At 37.8% G+C, this 14,679-nt stretch overlaps 1 protein-coding gene across 3 annotated transcripts in view; it reads right to left on the bottom strand.

Moving 5' to 3' along the window:
• LAMA2 (laminin subunit alpha 2) overlaps window positions 1-14,679 on the bottom strand; it is a 455,577-nt gene that overhangs the window by 314,622 nt on the left and 126,276 nt on the right. For all 3 annotated transcript variants that reach the window (XM_073337269.1, XM_073337270.1, XM_073337271.1), the window contains exons 2-3: window positions 14,496-14,669; window positions 10,238-10,350 (exon numbers count right to left, since the gene is read on the bottom strand). In XM_073337269.1, the coding sequence (XP_073193370.1) occupies window positions 10,238-10,350; window positions 14,496-14,669 (287 nt within the window). The remainder of the gene's footprint in view (window positions 1-10,237; window positions 10,351-14,495; window positions 14,670-14,679) is intronic.

Genomic DNA, 14,679 nt, shown 5'->3' with positions numbered 1-14,679 from the left:
CCAGCCCTCTCCTGGACAGTTCAGATATTATAGGTTTACTGCCCCTATAACAGGTCAATATGCAACAGTTTGCAACTTTAACTTGAGTTACCCAAACAGTTCAGTTAAAACACAACACTGGATTAGTTTTGATTAAAGAATAAAACAGGTTTATTTAATGACTAAGAGCTACATTTTAAGTGAGTACAAGTATAACAGGTATTAAAAAAATGGTGACAAAAATAAAGATAAAACTCTTTCTAGTAACTAAAATTTAACAAACTAGACTTGGTTTAAGGTAAAATCTTTACCACATGTTTCCAGCAACAGGTCTGACCAAATTCTCAGGTCAGAATGCCTTCAAAATCCAAAAGCTGGTTCTTTTGTCTTCTTAGTTGAAACAGAGCAAGAGAGAGATAGGCAGAGAAAGAAAGACAGAATAGTTGTGTTGTTTTCGACCCTACTTTCACAGTCCAGTAACCCTTTGATAAAATTCCTTCCCATTGTGAGGACGGAAATATGGAGTCTTGTGGTGAAAGAGGTTCCATGTTGTTGGTTTGTTAAAATGCAGATTTATCTGTTCTTGCTCCCCTCTGTTGCCAAAGAATGGCCACTTGACAGGTGATTACCAATCAAATTTGATGACACTAGGCCAGAGGCATTAGCTTGTCCTTTGTCTTTGAGGAATAGGTTTACCCCCTCTCCAGATTTGTCTGGTAAACAAATTTAAGTCATAATTTCAGCTTATGTTCATAATTTTACATATAATGTTGCTACATGTATTTTACCATGATATTATTGATTAGAGAGTTATTAGTTTTCAAATGATACCTCACAAGCCGTATTTCGGACAAAGACTATTACAGTCGTGTGCAGGATGTCAATACAGGGGTGCATTAGGTCACAGTGTGTCATCTGGGATTTAGAGGTATAACACAGTATCCAGGACATATATCCTGAAACTATCTGACCACTGATAGAAAGGTACATGCCACTATAGTAACAGCCTGAATGGGAAGGGGAAAAATAATATTCATCAATACTTCAGTCATCTGGGGAAAAAATGAAACAAGAAACTGAAAGGTTTTCTCTTTCTGAAAATTCTGAAGCACTTTTGTTCTTTGCCAGTATGTGTTCCAATGTGGGGGTGAGAAAAACAGATTAATAAGAAATCTTCCAGACCACAAGGCAATAAAAATTGTGTAGTTTGACTCAGTAATGAGTTCAAGAGATTGGGGGGCATAATTCAGAAGAGATCTATTGGCAACCCAATTACGTAACAAGTTAGCTGTGTTTTCTGTACACAGAGGATATTACAACTCTTCTTGGAGGAATATATTTGCTTCCTAACCAATTTAGGTTGCAACTGAAAGGTATGGCTTCACTATGTCTGTTTTGACTCCTGGCTATCCAAGAGAAGCCTGTCTTTCTTATGTACTGTCACAAAAGCAGAGATCAACTGGACTGGTTTTACTGACAAACATGTCTTAAGCATTCAGCCATTAAAAATACAAGAGGTTCTCTTGGAGACTCCTTTGCTCTAGAACTCCTTTCCCATGCTGGTATGGAAGAACCTGCATTTGTTAATCTTGGTGAAAGGTTAATCGATTTGCTTGGACATTTGTCTGAGGAGTAGGAGTGTGGGGAAAATAATAAGTACTTTATTGTTCTGGGGCAGAAATCTTCCTGGTTTGACATCTATCAGCAATGTATGTAGATCGTTTTGAGTTTTGTACAAGCACATTTTCTACATTTTAAACAAACAGAGAAAAAGGCAGGGGAAAATTACAGGGTGGGAGGTATGCTAGATACTATACACATTACACAGGTAGTGATTAAAAAGCTAACTATGTTGTCAAAACACTTAACCACAGTTCTGTTTGTTTTTAAAAAATATTTTTAATAATTATATTTCCTCAGAATATTTGTTATCAGAAGCTTATGGCAGAATTGCTTTAAATTATCAGAAACAATGAGCACAATTATAAAATAACTTCAGCTCGAGCAGGCAAATATTTCAGAAAAAGAGTCCTCGAGAACCAGGAGCAAAATATAATCTGCCACATACTAGAGATCACTACTTTGTATATGTCCCTTAGTACCAGCAAAATACAAACCTAAAGTAGTGATGAGCGACTCTCAAAAGGATCAGAGTTCAACTTAAATTCTGATAAGTATCCAAAAGTTCAACAACTTCACAAAACTTCTCATGTATGTGAAATTTGGCTAGACGTGTCTTAGAAACAAGATCCTCATTCTTTTACTCTAGGCCCCTTTTTCACCATTCTGGCAAAATAAAAGTCTTAAAGTAGGAGTAAGTATGATTGTAACAAATGTAATTCACATCCACTTTAAGACCCTTTACGTCGTCAGACTGGTGTAAAGGCGCTTTCATGTATATAAGAATCAGGGGCTTCCTTGCAAGAATCTTAAAAGTTCCAAATTCTCAAATACTATAATATTTTAAATAGTTGGCTTAATTTACTTCTACTACATTGTGAAAAAAAACAAAAAACTATATAAAATAAATCTTGGTGTTGCAGGCCCTGGCTGAATCTCCCAGGGCCTCCAGAGCTAGATCTCTTTCAATATTCCAAATGTAGTTCTCTCTCTCTTTCCAGAGCCCTCTTTCTTGTGTCCCAGGACTTACTCAGTTGATTTTCTGTGTACACTGCCCTCTTTATCCCAGTATATGGGGTAGAAGAGGGATAATAGGGGCTGGCATTTGTTGGTAATGAGATGTACAATTTAATCCCTATTTGGTTACACTCTGCTTTTGGGGTAGAGGGAAGCTGCTGGTTTTATCTTTTATGTAACTGTACTTTTATTTTTGTCAAAAGCATCTAAAGCCCAGGATATCTGGCATTTTCTTTTCTTTTTTTTTCTATTGGTCAGATATCTAAGTAAAAGTATGTAAAAAGCATGGATGCAAATACATTCCTAACACACAAAGTCCAAGTGGAAGTAAAGTTGACTCATATAATTTCTACCATCTGCAGGCTAAACCAATGGCATGAAGATTAGCACACAACAAAATCAATCCTTTATTCCCTGTATCCTTACCCTAATCTTTGAGGCTAGAAGTTCAGATATGAAAACGTGGTTTATTAAATTACATAAAATTTCAATCTAAGAAAAATGACTCTGCTTCCTTAGAGGCCAGAAAATGCCTTACAGCAAAGTGTTAAGATCAAAGTTTGACACAGATGTATAGGACTAGTTTCTACCTACTATAATGTAGACCATATCAATGGTGTGTCAAGTGTCACTACAATATGGCTGTGAGGCAAAACAGGTTCTGGTTCACCAACCACCCCTTGGGTAGCCTTTTTCTATTATAGCAACAAAATAATAAACAACAATGAAGAAACCCTATTGTGTGAGTAACATTTCCTACTACTCTACCATAAGTGACACTTCACTTTGGAAGAGAGGCTCTGATGTTGCTCCCTAAAGTCCCAACCATGTGATCTGAGCCAGGAGGGGCAGGTTGACACAAGGGGCTCTGATCCAATAAATTAAAGGGTCTCTGAACTAAGACTGCAAAGATGTACTTTCAGAATCTAAAATAATGCCACAACTTTTGTGCAATCATTAAGATTTAGGACTCAAAAAGTGGGTTATATCTCTTTTAGGAGAGAAATAAGTGGACACAGACACTGGTTTAATAAATTCCGAACCTCTGGCACTTAATTTACACCATGGTACACACAGAATACAGCTGTGACCAGAGATAGGACAGCACAAAGGCCAAGACTCGTTTACTCAAAACTTCAGCAGTGGCTCTTCAGAAAAAGCAACATTATGTTTTTTCAGCTTACATACATATTCCAACTCCAGTGTGTTTCTAACTTTCTTGTTCAAATACTTTTTAGGGGGGAAAGCTCTGACTAATATTTTCAAACATGGGTGCCTGAAGTTATGATCCTAAATCCCTATTTAGGCATGTAAATAAAAGGTCACTGATGTTCATTTGTACTGAATACTCACAAATCCCAAAGTCAAATGGGATTTGCATGTTCTCAGCATCGTTGAAAATGAGGCTAAATTTATTGAGAAAATTAAGTACAGATTTAGGAGTTTAATTTGAGGCATCTAGGTTTGGGCACTTGAGTACCCCAACAAGACCCTGAGCCCCACTGCTCCCACCAACTTCAAAAGGAGCTGCAGCTCCTCAACATCTCTGAAAAGGCCTAATTTTGCTTGTAAATATGGGTTTATGTGCTCAATTTTAGGACCCAAGTTTGAAAAAACTGATGTCTCAGCCTAAGCTACATCTCTAATGAACATGAGACTTTCTTTGCTTTCTGGTGGCCAAGAGTTCTAAAGAACAGCTAAACCTCATTCCAGGATCCCTTCTGTGGTGTGCATTATGGGAAGGGAACTTCTTCCCAAGCAGCCATTAGGGCCAGTCAGACCTTAGATGGGAACAAGTTAAGGAGGAGAGAGTGTGCTTGGCCCCTTCACAGAAGGTTTCTTTTTCTCAAGCATGGATCAGCAATAACTATATTAGGCCATCCTGGAACATAGCTCTGGGGTAGATAAATACTAATAGGCTCTTGATACTAACTTGGCTTTTGATATTTTTTGATCACACTGGGTACTCACAAAACATTGATATTCATATTTTTTCTTAGCTCTATTTAAATATGGCCCCAAATGTTCAAATTCATCTTTAGCCCATATTACAGATATATTTTAAAACACAGCTGCAGATGCATAAACAACTCCATTGCATACAAATCTAAATGCTCAAGCTTTACAAAGGTCAGAAAGTAAAAGAAGTACTATACCAAAATGATGAAACCATCCACTTTTTATATGTAGGAACCCATAATACAGCTGTGAAAAATTACCTTAAAAACATTATCATATCCTATTTCTAATGGTTTAACTTTGTCCTTTCCATAACTGTAGTAATCAAAAAGGATTAAATGATTTTTACATAGATTTCTTTCCATTCATCTCTCTCCCCATAATGACTTTTTTTTTTAATTTGGTGGTTGTTTTGCAGAAAATTTTGCTTTGATTTCATCTTGCCTTCCACTGACAGCAGTGTCTCTAAGGAGCTTTTTCCACCGACTGCTATACTGAGTTTTTATAGTACAAGCCGTAGTTCTATCCTGTTGTTTTCATGTTCCAGCCTTTCTCAGTTTAACTTGTCACAGTTGCCTAGTTCCATCATGTCTCTCTTTCAGCACATAGTGTCCCACTTCTGCAATGTCATGTATATAAACTAAACAAAACCGAACACATAACTCTCCCTTTTCCAGTTTTCTTCTTTGTGACACTATTCCTATTAAATTTATGGAGGAGCTGAGTAATAACGCAGAAGTTCATTTTTCTGTGGTTTCACTCATGGGCAATCAACTTGTTCTGTTCTAAAAGATAATCAAGTGGTTCACTTCATAAAAGATTATACTGAACCAGATCAAAATCCTCAAAGTGATATTTGGGCAACACAAAATCATGAAATAAGGAGTTCAGAGTATACATCCATGAAAGTGCTGTACGCATTTCATAACTGGGGATGGGAGAACTGCTTCAGATGAAGTAATATGTCTCCCTCTCGCTCCCAGCCATTCTATTTGTTATATAGTTCCACATGGTGTACCTGGCACTGTTCAAAGCACTAAACGTGCCATTTGAATAGCAGAGTCCCTGCCTCTGAAAGCTTGCATTCTAAAGGCACTAGCAGCTAAAATACAACTCAGAACATGAACAATGGAACAGAAGATTTATCAGATGTCTTTTGAAGTAGGAAAGTGAAGGTGATGGTGAGCTTAACTAGGGACACTACCTCATTTTTAGACGAAATCTAAAAGAAATATTTTGAGATTCTAATCATTTCAAATTAAGTTGTTGTTTTTTCCTTTCCAGGACCAGAACTGGAAGGCATGACCATCTCACCTCCAACCACCTATCAGCTTCCCTGTGGATTTGCCAGTTTTCCCTATAGAAACCCAGCTAGTCTTTCACAGCAGCTTCTTCAGCTTCAGACTATTAGAGAACTTAGGGGACTCAATATCACAAGGAGTAGAACTTGCAACTCCAGGTCTCCATGAAAGTCCACGTTTCCAATTTTTCCCCGCTTCCTTTCCCTGCCTTTCTTGAAAGGGTGTAAGTAATCCTTTTAAAAAGGAATATTTCCCATTGTGCTGGAACTGACCTCATTGCATTAGAATATCCTCTGCTGCATGATGAGGATGTATGCAAAACTACCCCTTGCTCCCAAAGCTAAAACCCAGTGTCCAACACAATCAGATGCAGGAGGCAAAACATTCCCTGTTCCTATGGGATGCACATTTCATAGATATGGTGCTTCCACTACATGGATTAAAGGATCCAGTTAAAATCAAATTCATAACTTCTCCAGCTACATTACCAGGCCAGCCCAATTTAAGTGTGTTTTTATCCCCAAGTAAACTTGCCATATGAACAGTCTGCACAAAGTGCAGGTATGTTTACTAAATTCCATTGAATGAATATTTTTGATCAGCTATTAATTGTAACAGAATAATAAATCTTATGTAGTATTTGTACAGTGCCTTTCATCCACGAATCGCAAAGTGCTTTATAAACATAAAACATACCTCAAAACACTGTTGTGAGGAGGTAAATGATGATGTAATCACCATTGTACCAATGATAAACCCTCGCAGAGAGAAGTTATGTGACCATCCCAAGCTATCCCCAAAAATTAGTATCAAAGTCATGTTCAGAATCCAGAAGTCCTGATTCCTAGAACACATTCTAACCACAAGGCATTATGAGTAAAGTTTTCAACAGCACCTAAGTGAATTAAGAGCTTAATTCCCATTAGGTCTTAAGCCCTTTTAAAAATATTTTACCCCTTTTCTCTAATTCATGCAAAAAGAATTTAATTGACTTTTTTAAATGAATGATAATCTTTCTGCTTATTCTAAGTTAGATGTGTCACTTCTGCAAATAACTGATTATTTATTACTAACCATGATGCACCATTACTTTATTATGCAGTACAGTCGTAATAGAAAAATAATACAACTGCCCCCAAAAGGTACGGAATTATTTAATGAAGGAAACAGTAATTATTTTCCTAATTTCTTTTCATAAAATTAGAATTTGCTAAAAGCACTCCATGTATAGTCATAATTATTAGTAATAGCACATACTGCTAATGCATTCCTGCAATTTACAGTCCATTCTTTGCAGAAATAACGTGACAAATCTGTTTCAAAAAAGTTACACATTTTTTTTACTTACAGTAAGAACACATCAGTAAAATCACTGGTAATTATTGAATCTCATGTTTGCCAACACAGATACGGAGCAAAATCTTTTTTTTTTTTTTTTTAAATGATGCCTCAGAGACATCTTGTGACCTTCATCCATTCCTGGTGATTGCAATCTGTGATCCCAGCTGGAATAGACATCTCACGTTTTACTGAATACTCTATTAAAGCCTACAGCTCTCTGTGTGCAAAGAAAACCTTATAGTATAGAGCTATATATTCGACATTTTAAAGCCAAGACTATTGATATATATCACTACTGTTGGGAGGCAAAATTATCTCTTGGCCTATGTAAGATGGTAAGTGGTATAAGGTGCCTCCTTAACTGCATGGGCTACCCACATTGCCAGCCAGAGCATGGGGAGAACACATGCTTCAAAACTTCCCCCACTTCTGTGAAGATGGATAGGGAATGAAAGGCAAATCCTTGACTCTGCTCCTCCAAAGCACCGACTCTGCACAGCTGAGCTGGTGCAGAAGGAGAAGTCATCTGATACTGATCTAGGCTTAAAGCTCTTTCTCTGGACTATTCCTGGAACAGTGAACTGTGCAGCGACCATGGGCTAGGGGTAACAGTACAATCTCTCCCTTTCACACTATCACACACTTTGAGTTTTATTTAAGCAAACTAATATAGCAGTCACAGTGTGCTAATTGTAATATGCTATTGGTATCTGCAGAAATTCCTGAAATACAGTCAAACCACCACCTCATGTACATGTCAGTATAGGCACTGTAACTCTATAGTCACCACAGCTCTTTTTATGTAAGCAAAACATAATTAAAGAAAGCTCTTCTTGGTTTTTCCCTGTAACAGTCTGGATACCAGCACTAAAGGGGATGGAATAGTTTATGACGCTGGGATTGACATAAAGGAATTATTGGGATATAGAGGAGCCTTATTCTTAAAATTGTAGTTGAATGAAACCATCCTACTATCTGACAATCAGCGACGCAATGTCTTGGGGCGGGGGTGAATGATGAAGGGTAGGATGCTAATTTATTTCTGATACATGAGAGCTATTTGCATGTTAATGGATCTGAGCCAGGAAGAGAGAAAATCAGTGTGTAGGGGGAAGACAGGTAATAGTACCTGTAAGGTCAAAGGAACATTTTTAAAGGGCAGAAGACTAAAATCAAACCTGTTTTCCAGCAAAAAAAAAAAAAAATCTTATTGGATAAAATAAAAATATTCATTAGACACTGGACCAGGGATATGAGACGATGACATAGGTGGGTGTCCAGAGCAACCTCATTTTCAACATGGTAATGACAAAGATGGTTCCAGGGTTAGAATGCTAACAATGGAAGGGACTCACACCTAAACTTCGGAGCATCTCCAAGGTATAACAGGGGCAAACTACCATGTCTGCACATCCATTTGCTCAAATTCTCTGACCATTGCAGCACCACTAGAGGGAAAGTTAATGTAAAACAACCACACGCATTTTTTCCGCCGTGTATCTAGATGGCGGTTTGTCTCTTCTGAGGAAATGAAAGAAAGAATTTTCGAAAACTAAGCTTTGTATTTTTGATGGATTTTGATTAACTTCAAGGGTGAGGCCCAAACTAGACAAGGCTAGGGATTCCTAGACCTAGAGATGTTTTTCTTGTACTCTTACATTTGATTTCATTTAAATTTTCTAATAAACTGTGTTTTATTCAAGACTCTTTTGGACCATTGACTCTTTCTGGGATAATCAGCTACAGTCCTGTAATCCTGGGGAGAGGTTAATGGTCCTTCTGAGAAGTAATAATTGAGCAGATGTACCACTCAGATTCTGGGTGAAAGTCATAAACCAAGAAATCCCATTCAGGGATTAAAGGAGACTGAATCAGGAGGTTGTAGGAGAATCTCTGCACACTTAACTATAGAGAAAGGAGAGTTGTGAGGGCTGTGCTACTTACCCAAGCCAGGGAGAGATGGGGACATTCCCCTTTGCTTTTACAAAGGAAAACAGAACTGCATTTTCTTCACTTTAGCCCATCCCATAAGTCATCTTGGTATATGGGACAAGCCTATAGATCACAGAAAAGAGAGGACTTTGAGGGGACCTGGTGACAATATTTCATTGTCTTGGGGAAAAGGTCAAAGCCTACTGGATTATCTAGTCCATCTTTAATTTCTATGATATTCAATAGCAGGATGATAAATCTAATAGCATGATGTGTATTTCTGGCGACGGATCGTTATTCTGTATTTGCATTAGCAGAATACAAATAAAACTACCTCTCCTCCAGCACCCAAAATCCTTGTGCTTGCATGTCTGGCATAATCCAGCAAATTTGTGAGCATCAAACAACTGTATTCCAGAAAACTACAGCTGTCAAGAATACCATAGAAAGAGACAGAAATGATTGGCAGAAGATGCAACATGAAACCTGAGGCTACTCCTACTGAGTCTATGCAAATACAACAGGCCTTGTTAACTCTCCAAGTAGCCCAGGTTTAATTTAAAACCAGCTGACAGCTTGCAGAGCTTTCAGTAACGAGAAGCAATATATTTAAGGGCCTTGTTAGCGCCCCGCCCTCCCAAAAAATCTTTAAGAGCACCTATCCTTAGCAGAGCTGAAGACATTCTTAGTGCTTTATTTTAGTAGTTAAAAAATGCAGCATTTTAAACCATTAAACCTTTGATAAATTTCCTCCCCCAACATACACCATTTTTAATTAGACTTATTTCTAAAGATCCAAACCTACAGTTGAAACAAACACTGAATACTTCATATTTAGACTAATTCAAAATATGTCTTAAAAACAAATAACCTGAAATCTGATTTTAAAAAAAAACCTAACCATATATGTATTATGCTACAATGAATAAGATACATTGTGCATAGTCCATATAAATAACTCAGTATGTTATAATGAAGCTGGGAGTATCTTTATGATCCAAAAGCATCACTGACAAAATAAGGAGTGACTAAGGAGACAGCAATTATGTGAGTGAGAAAGGTTTGCAGAAACAAAGAACAAACAGTACCTGTCGAAGGTCCAATGTAATGGTAACATGATGATATTCTATTCCATTTTGGATACTGGGACTCTGCCACCAAGTGTTCTTCCCATCAATTGCATTAGTTATTGGGTGTCGTTCTATTGGACCATTGGCAATATGTAAAAGAAAAACATCTTTAGAATGGTCAGCAGTCGTTTGGTGGTAGCATTTAGTTAATACAGCATGTGAATATAATATTGTACATAAAAGTACTTCCATGTGTTTGTTGGTGTTATGGCACAGTATGCAACATGCTCTAAAGGTGAATCGCAAAGCTTTATTATGCAATAAGTATCAAAAAGACTTTTTAAAACCCAAATCAGTAACAGAATACAAGTATAGACTTAAAAAGACAAAGTAGTACATTAAAACAAAATAACTGATAATCTGTTTTTCTTTTACTTTTGAAGAAAGTTTAATATTAATATTATATGTTTGCCTTGCAACCTCCAAGGAGACCACAGCCACCTAAACCAGCATCTCCAGGCAGGTAGTGTGAAATCATCAGCTAGTGTAATGAACACAAACCAGGAATTTAGGACTTGGCAGGCAAGTGAAGGAGAAGGTACTGTGGTTCGTTTTGCTAGTATTTGTGTTTGGAAGTCATATGCAATCATACAGTTTTCATGCAGAAAGAAATTCTATTATATTCTACACAGAGCTAATCCAAGAACCATCACTGTAGTATTTGAGTGCTTTATAATCCACTGCTTAAAATGATAGAGGTTCCATCTCTCTCTTTCTCTCTCCCTCCCCTCAAGGTTCTCCTCAAGACCCTCTGAACTATTTATGTTATGGTATTTAGAAGGTGAGGGGTCTTGCTTGCATTCTCTGCATTCAGGTAAATATCACCCAGTAATTGCAAAGAGTATTTTTTGTCTATCTGTGTTTCAGGAGTATCTGCTCCTTTTGTGCATGCAGGATGGTAGCCTACCCACAATTCTAAAGGATCTGATCCTGCACCTACAGAAATCACTGATTTATCTGAGAGAAAGACTACATCCAAAGGAGGGGGAAAAATCAGAAGTTATTTCAAAAATAATATGTCTCCTTCCCCCAGCTGCTAGATATGGAAGACATTATACACAGTCAGAGAATGTATTATTCTTATGGTATCAAGCACCTGATAAATGTTACCCTTTCACCTAGAATGACTTCCTAAAAATACATTGCTAGATATATAAAATGGGAAGAAAAAGGAGTTATTTATGGTTCTTAGATTTCTAGGGGACTAAATCAAACTGGAGAGTTTACCGGCCTTTTATTTGTTGTTTAAGTCAACTCAGAAGATTGAAAGTCTGTTTTTTTGTGGTTTCGTACCACGTCAGCTGTCTGTGGAGGACAGGAATCCTGCCTCATTAATTAAAGCCAGAATGTCTGAACATATTTAAAGAAAGAACTAAAGTGTTCTGTGGGAGTGAGGGGAGGTGTCGGTCCTTAAAACTGCAAATGCCAGAAGTGCATTTAAATATCAAATGATTCAGTGGCACCAGTGAGCACTAGCATTTGCTTATCATAACACTAGTGGTACAATGGAAGTGTAATTGGTATGGGTAATTGAAAAATATTTGACTGAATATACCGTTAGATCAGAGGGAGTTGTTAAAGAAATCAGACAGGAAGAGTAAAACAGCAGCCCAGGTAAGAAGCCTCCCCTCAAACAGGTTTATAGCCATGAAGAGGGACTGCTCAGATCCCCCTCTGGCAACAGAGCTGTTTGGCTCAGGTCAAGAAGGGAGGGATCAAAAGCTGACAGAGAGAGAGAGAGAGAGCTTGTTGCCGCAAGTAGGCTACATTTTGATCCCTAATAGAATGGGGGACATCAAGGCTAAGTCATGTCTACCTAGAGCCTCAAGGGGAACAAGAACAAGGACTTTTGGTTTTAGGTTTTAACCAATCAATACCTCCAACATAAATTATTTTTTAAAATCAGGGTTTATTCAATAAACACCGTAAAAACTACAGAAACAGTTACTTGTATCTAAAGGCTTGTCTAGAAGGTGGGGTAATGTGCTCTGTAGAGTGTGATTTCTAAAGTGCACTAATCCATTGTGCATTAATTTGTCGATGAAGACCCTGCTGGTGTGCACTAAAGATTCCCTCGTGCACTTTAATGTTGTGCTGTTTGAAACAGTGCTGCATTAAAGTGTACCAGGGAACATTACAAAGAGATTATTCATTACAGTATATACTGTTATATATGTACAATATAAACCTCAATTTTTGGACATCTACAAAAAAAAATCAATAAAAACACACCCTGAAAATGTCACGGCATGTTACCGCTATCCACGAGCGCACTTGCACATGACAAGTCCATTGGGCTTGCTAGGTATTACGGCAGGCTACCTAGGGGGTGCAATCCAGAGACCCAACTGCGGAGTGGTTGTACCACAAAGCTGCGTCCCAAACAGAAGTGGAGGCAAGTTCCGCCACTCAAAACTTAGAGGACTGGAAAAAAGGCTTCCACAGGAGCGCACACACACACGCACAGAAAAGCCGATGCTCTAGGCACTGTCAAAGCTAACAATTCTGATCATCATTACAGCCCCGTCTTAAAATGTGTGCTTGCAAAAATCATCTGTAAATTCAACTCAGGGCTCCTAGGTGATTGTGATAGAAGTTGTCTAATTGGAAATTTTGATATCAGTCTCCTCCAGCCAAACTGATATGAGATTTAGTCCTGAAAAGTAGGGTTGGGAGATGAATCAACAATTAACTGTAATCCCCATTATGAAAGTTTAATCATAATTAATTTGAAAACATTGATTAATTGCTGGCATGTTTTCCCTATTTAAAGTGAGAGAGAAAAATAAAATAACACTTGCAAAAGGGATGGGACTGAAAAACTACTCCAAGGACTAACTTGACTGATGGATGACAAGGGGGATTGCACCTAGAGTAAGCCCATCCCACTCTTCCCTTTAATTTGGGCTCACATGCCATTAACCAGGGAGTCTGTGTTCATTTTCTTCTACAGTAATTAAGGGGAGGCACACCAGACTCACAGATTCCAAGGGGATCACTTGAAGTCTGGTTACATTACATGGTACTCTGATTAATGAGTCATCTCTGTTTAAATAAGGCTCTTCACAGTGCCAGATTAACATTATGAAAACCTTAAACTGAGATGTGGTTGGCTACAAAAGATCAGGCATTCTAAAACCAGACAGTTGCAGGTTAATAAGAGGGAAAGACACATAGACCTACAGCACTTGTGTGTTTTTATATATAAATGAGGCAGTACTCTCTAGTGGTTGGAGCAGGGCACAGGGATGTGGCAAGCCAAAATCTATTCCTCACATGTATGTTTGGTTTGCTGTATGAATTATCATAGATTATGTATTTTTATTATTATTACAATATTTGGCTCTTCCCAAAATGGAGGGTGTGATTTTAAACATACAGGAAATTCTTCAGGAATTACCATGGAGAATAGCTGCTAATACGCTGTTCACCTCCATCACTGAAAGGGCAGGTGAAAATATGTGAATACTACCATACAGCTCTATCTAGGTTCTAGTCTTCCTTGTATGTACTTACCTTGTAAGAGGCACAAAACTCTCCTTGTACGTGATAATAAATGAATGCTTGAAAACTGATTTTACCCTGAGGCTGGTATTTAAAAAAAATAGTAATAATGTTAGCAAAGATCAGTTGTAGTGTTAAAAAAATGAAGTAATTAAAAACACAGTGGTTTGGGGGTTTTTTAGTCAGTGAAATTAGAATTAACATCAAGCTGAGAAGGGGGTGGGGCGGGGGGAATCACAGAACAGGCTTAAGATAAATAAAATTGGCCTTACCCACAAATTAAAATTTTGTAAATGATTCAAAAAGATCAGAATTTTCTGATTAAAATTAATCCCATATTTAGGTACCTTATAAAATGGCCTGATTTTCATGTATGTCGAGCAAACACAAATCCATATTAACTCAGTGAGAGCATTATTATCTATAATAATGGATTTAGTTGCTGAACTTTAAGCACTCTTTGTCCCAAAAAGTTTAATTTAATTTACAGGTAAGAATTTTGCAAAACTAGCCCAGGGACAAAATATTTGTTTTACTCAGAACAAGAGGAATTTTCCAAAGTAATCAAGCCAATGAGCTAGAGTTTATTCTTCCTCCTCCGCTCCCCACCCACTGCCAGTCGTTTGGTCACAAAGTCCCTGAACATGAATGAACCTAGACCAAACTCCCATAGAAGAGCATGTCTATTAACATAACAAAATCTCATACATACGATGTGGAACCCTACTGTTCTGGTCACAAATACGACACTGGGGGGGGTTTCTTGCCGGTTGCCCAGGTACATGTTCAACTAGTTTGCAATACATTTCAGAGCCTTTTTCTCCACAGGTAGCATTGGTTGTGATGATAGCATTGACAGCCAGGTTCAGCACTGCTGGAAATAATCCTGGGGGGGG

The sequence above is a fragment of the Lepidochelys kempii genome, chromosome 3, assembly GCF_965140265.1.
Source record: "Lepidochelys kempii isolate rLepKem1 chromosome 3, rLepKem1.hap2, whole genome shotgun sequence".
Lineage (NCBI taxonomy): Eukaryota > Metazoa > Chordata > Testudines > Cheloniidae > Lepidochelys > Lepidochelys kempii.
Note: the sequence above shows the minus strand (reverse complement) of the source record. Positions and strands in the feature narration are given on the sequence as shown.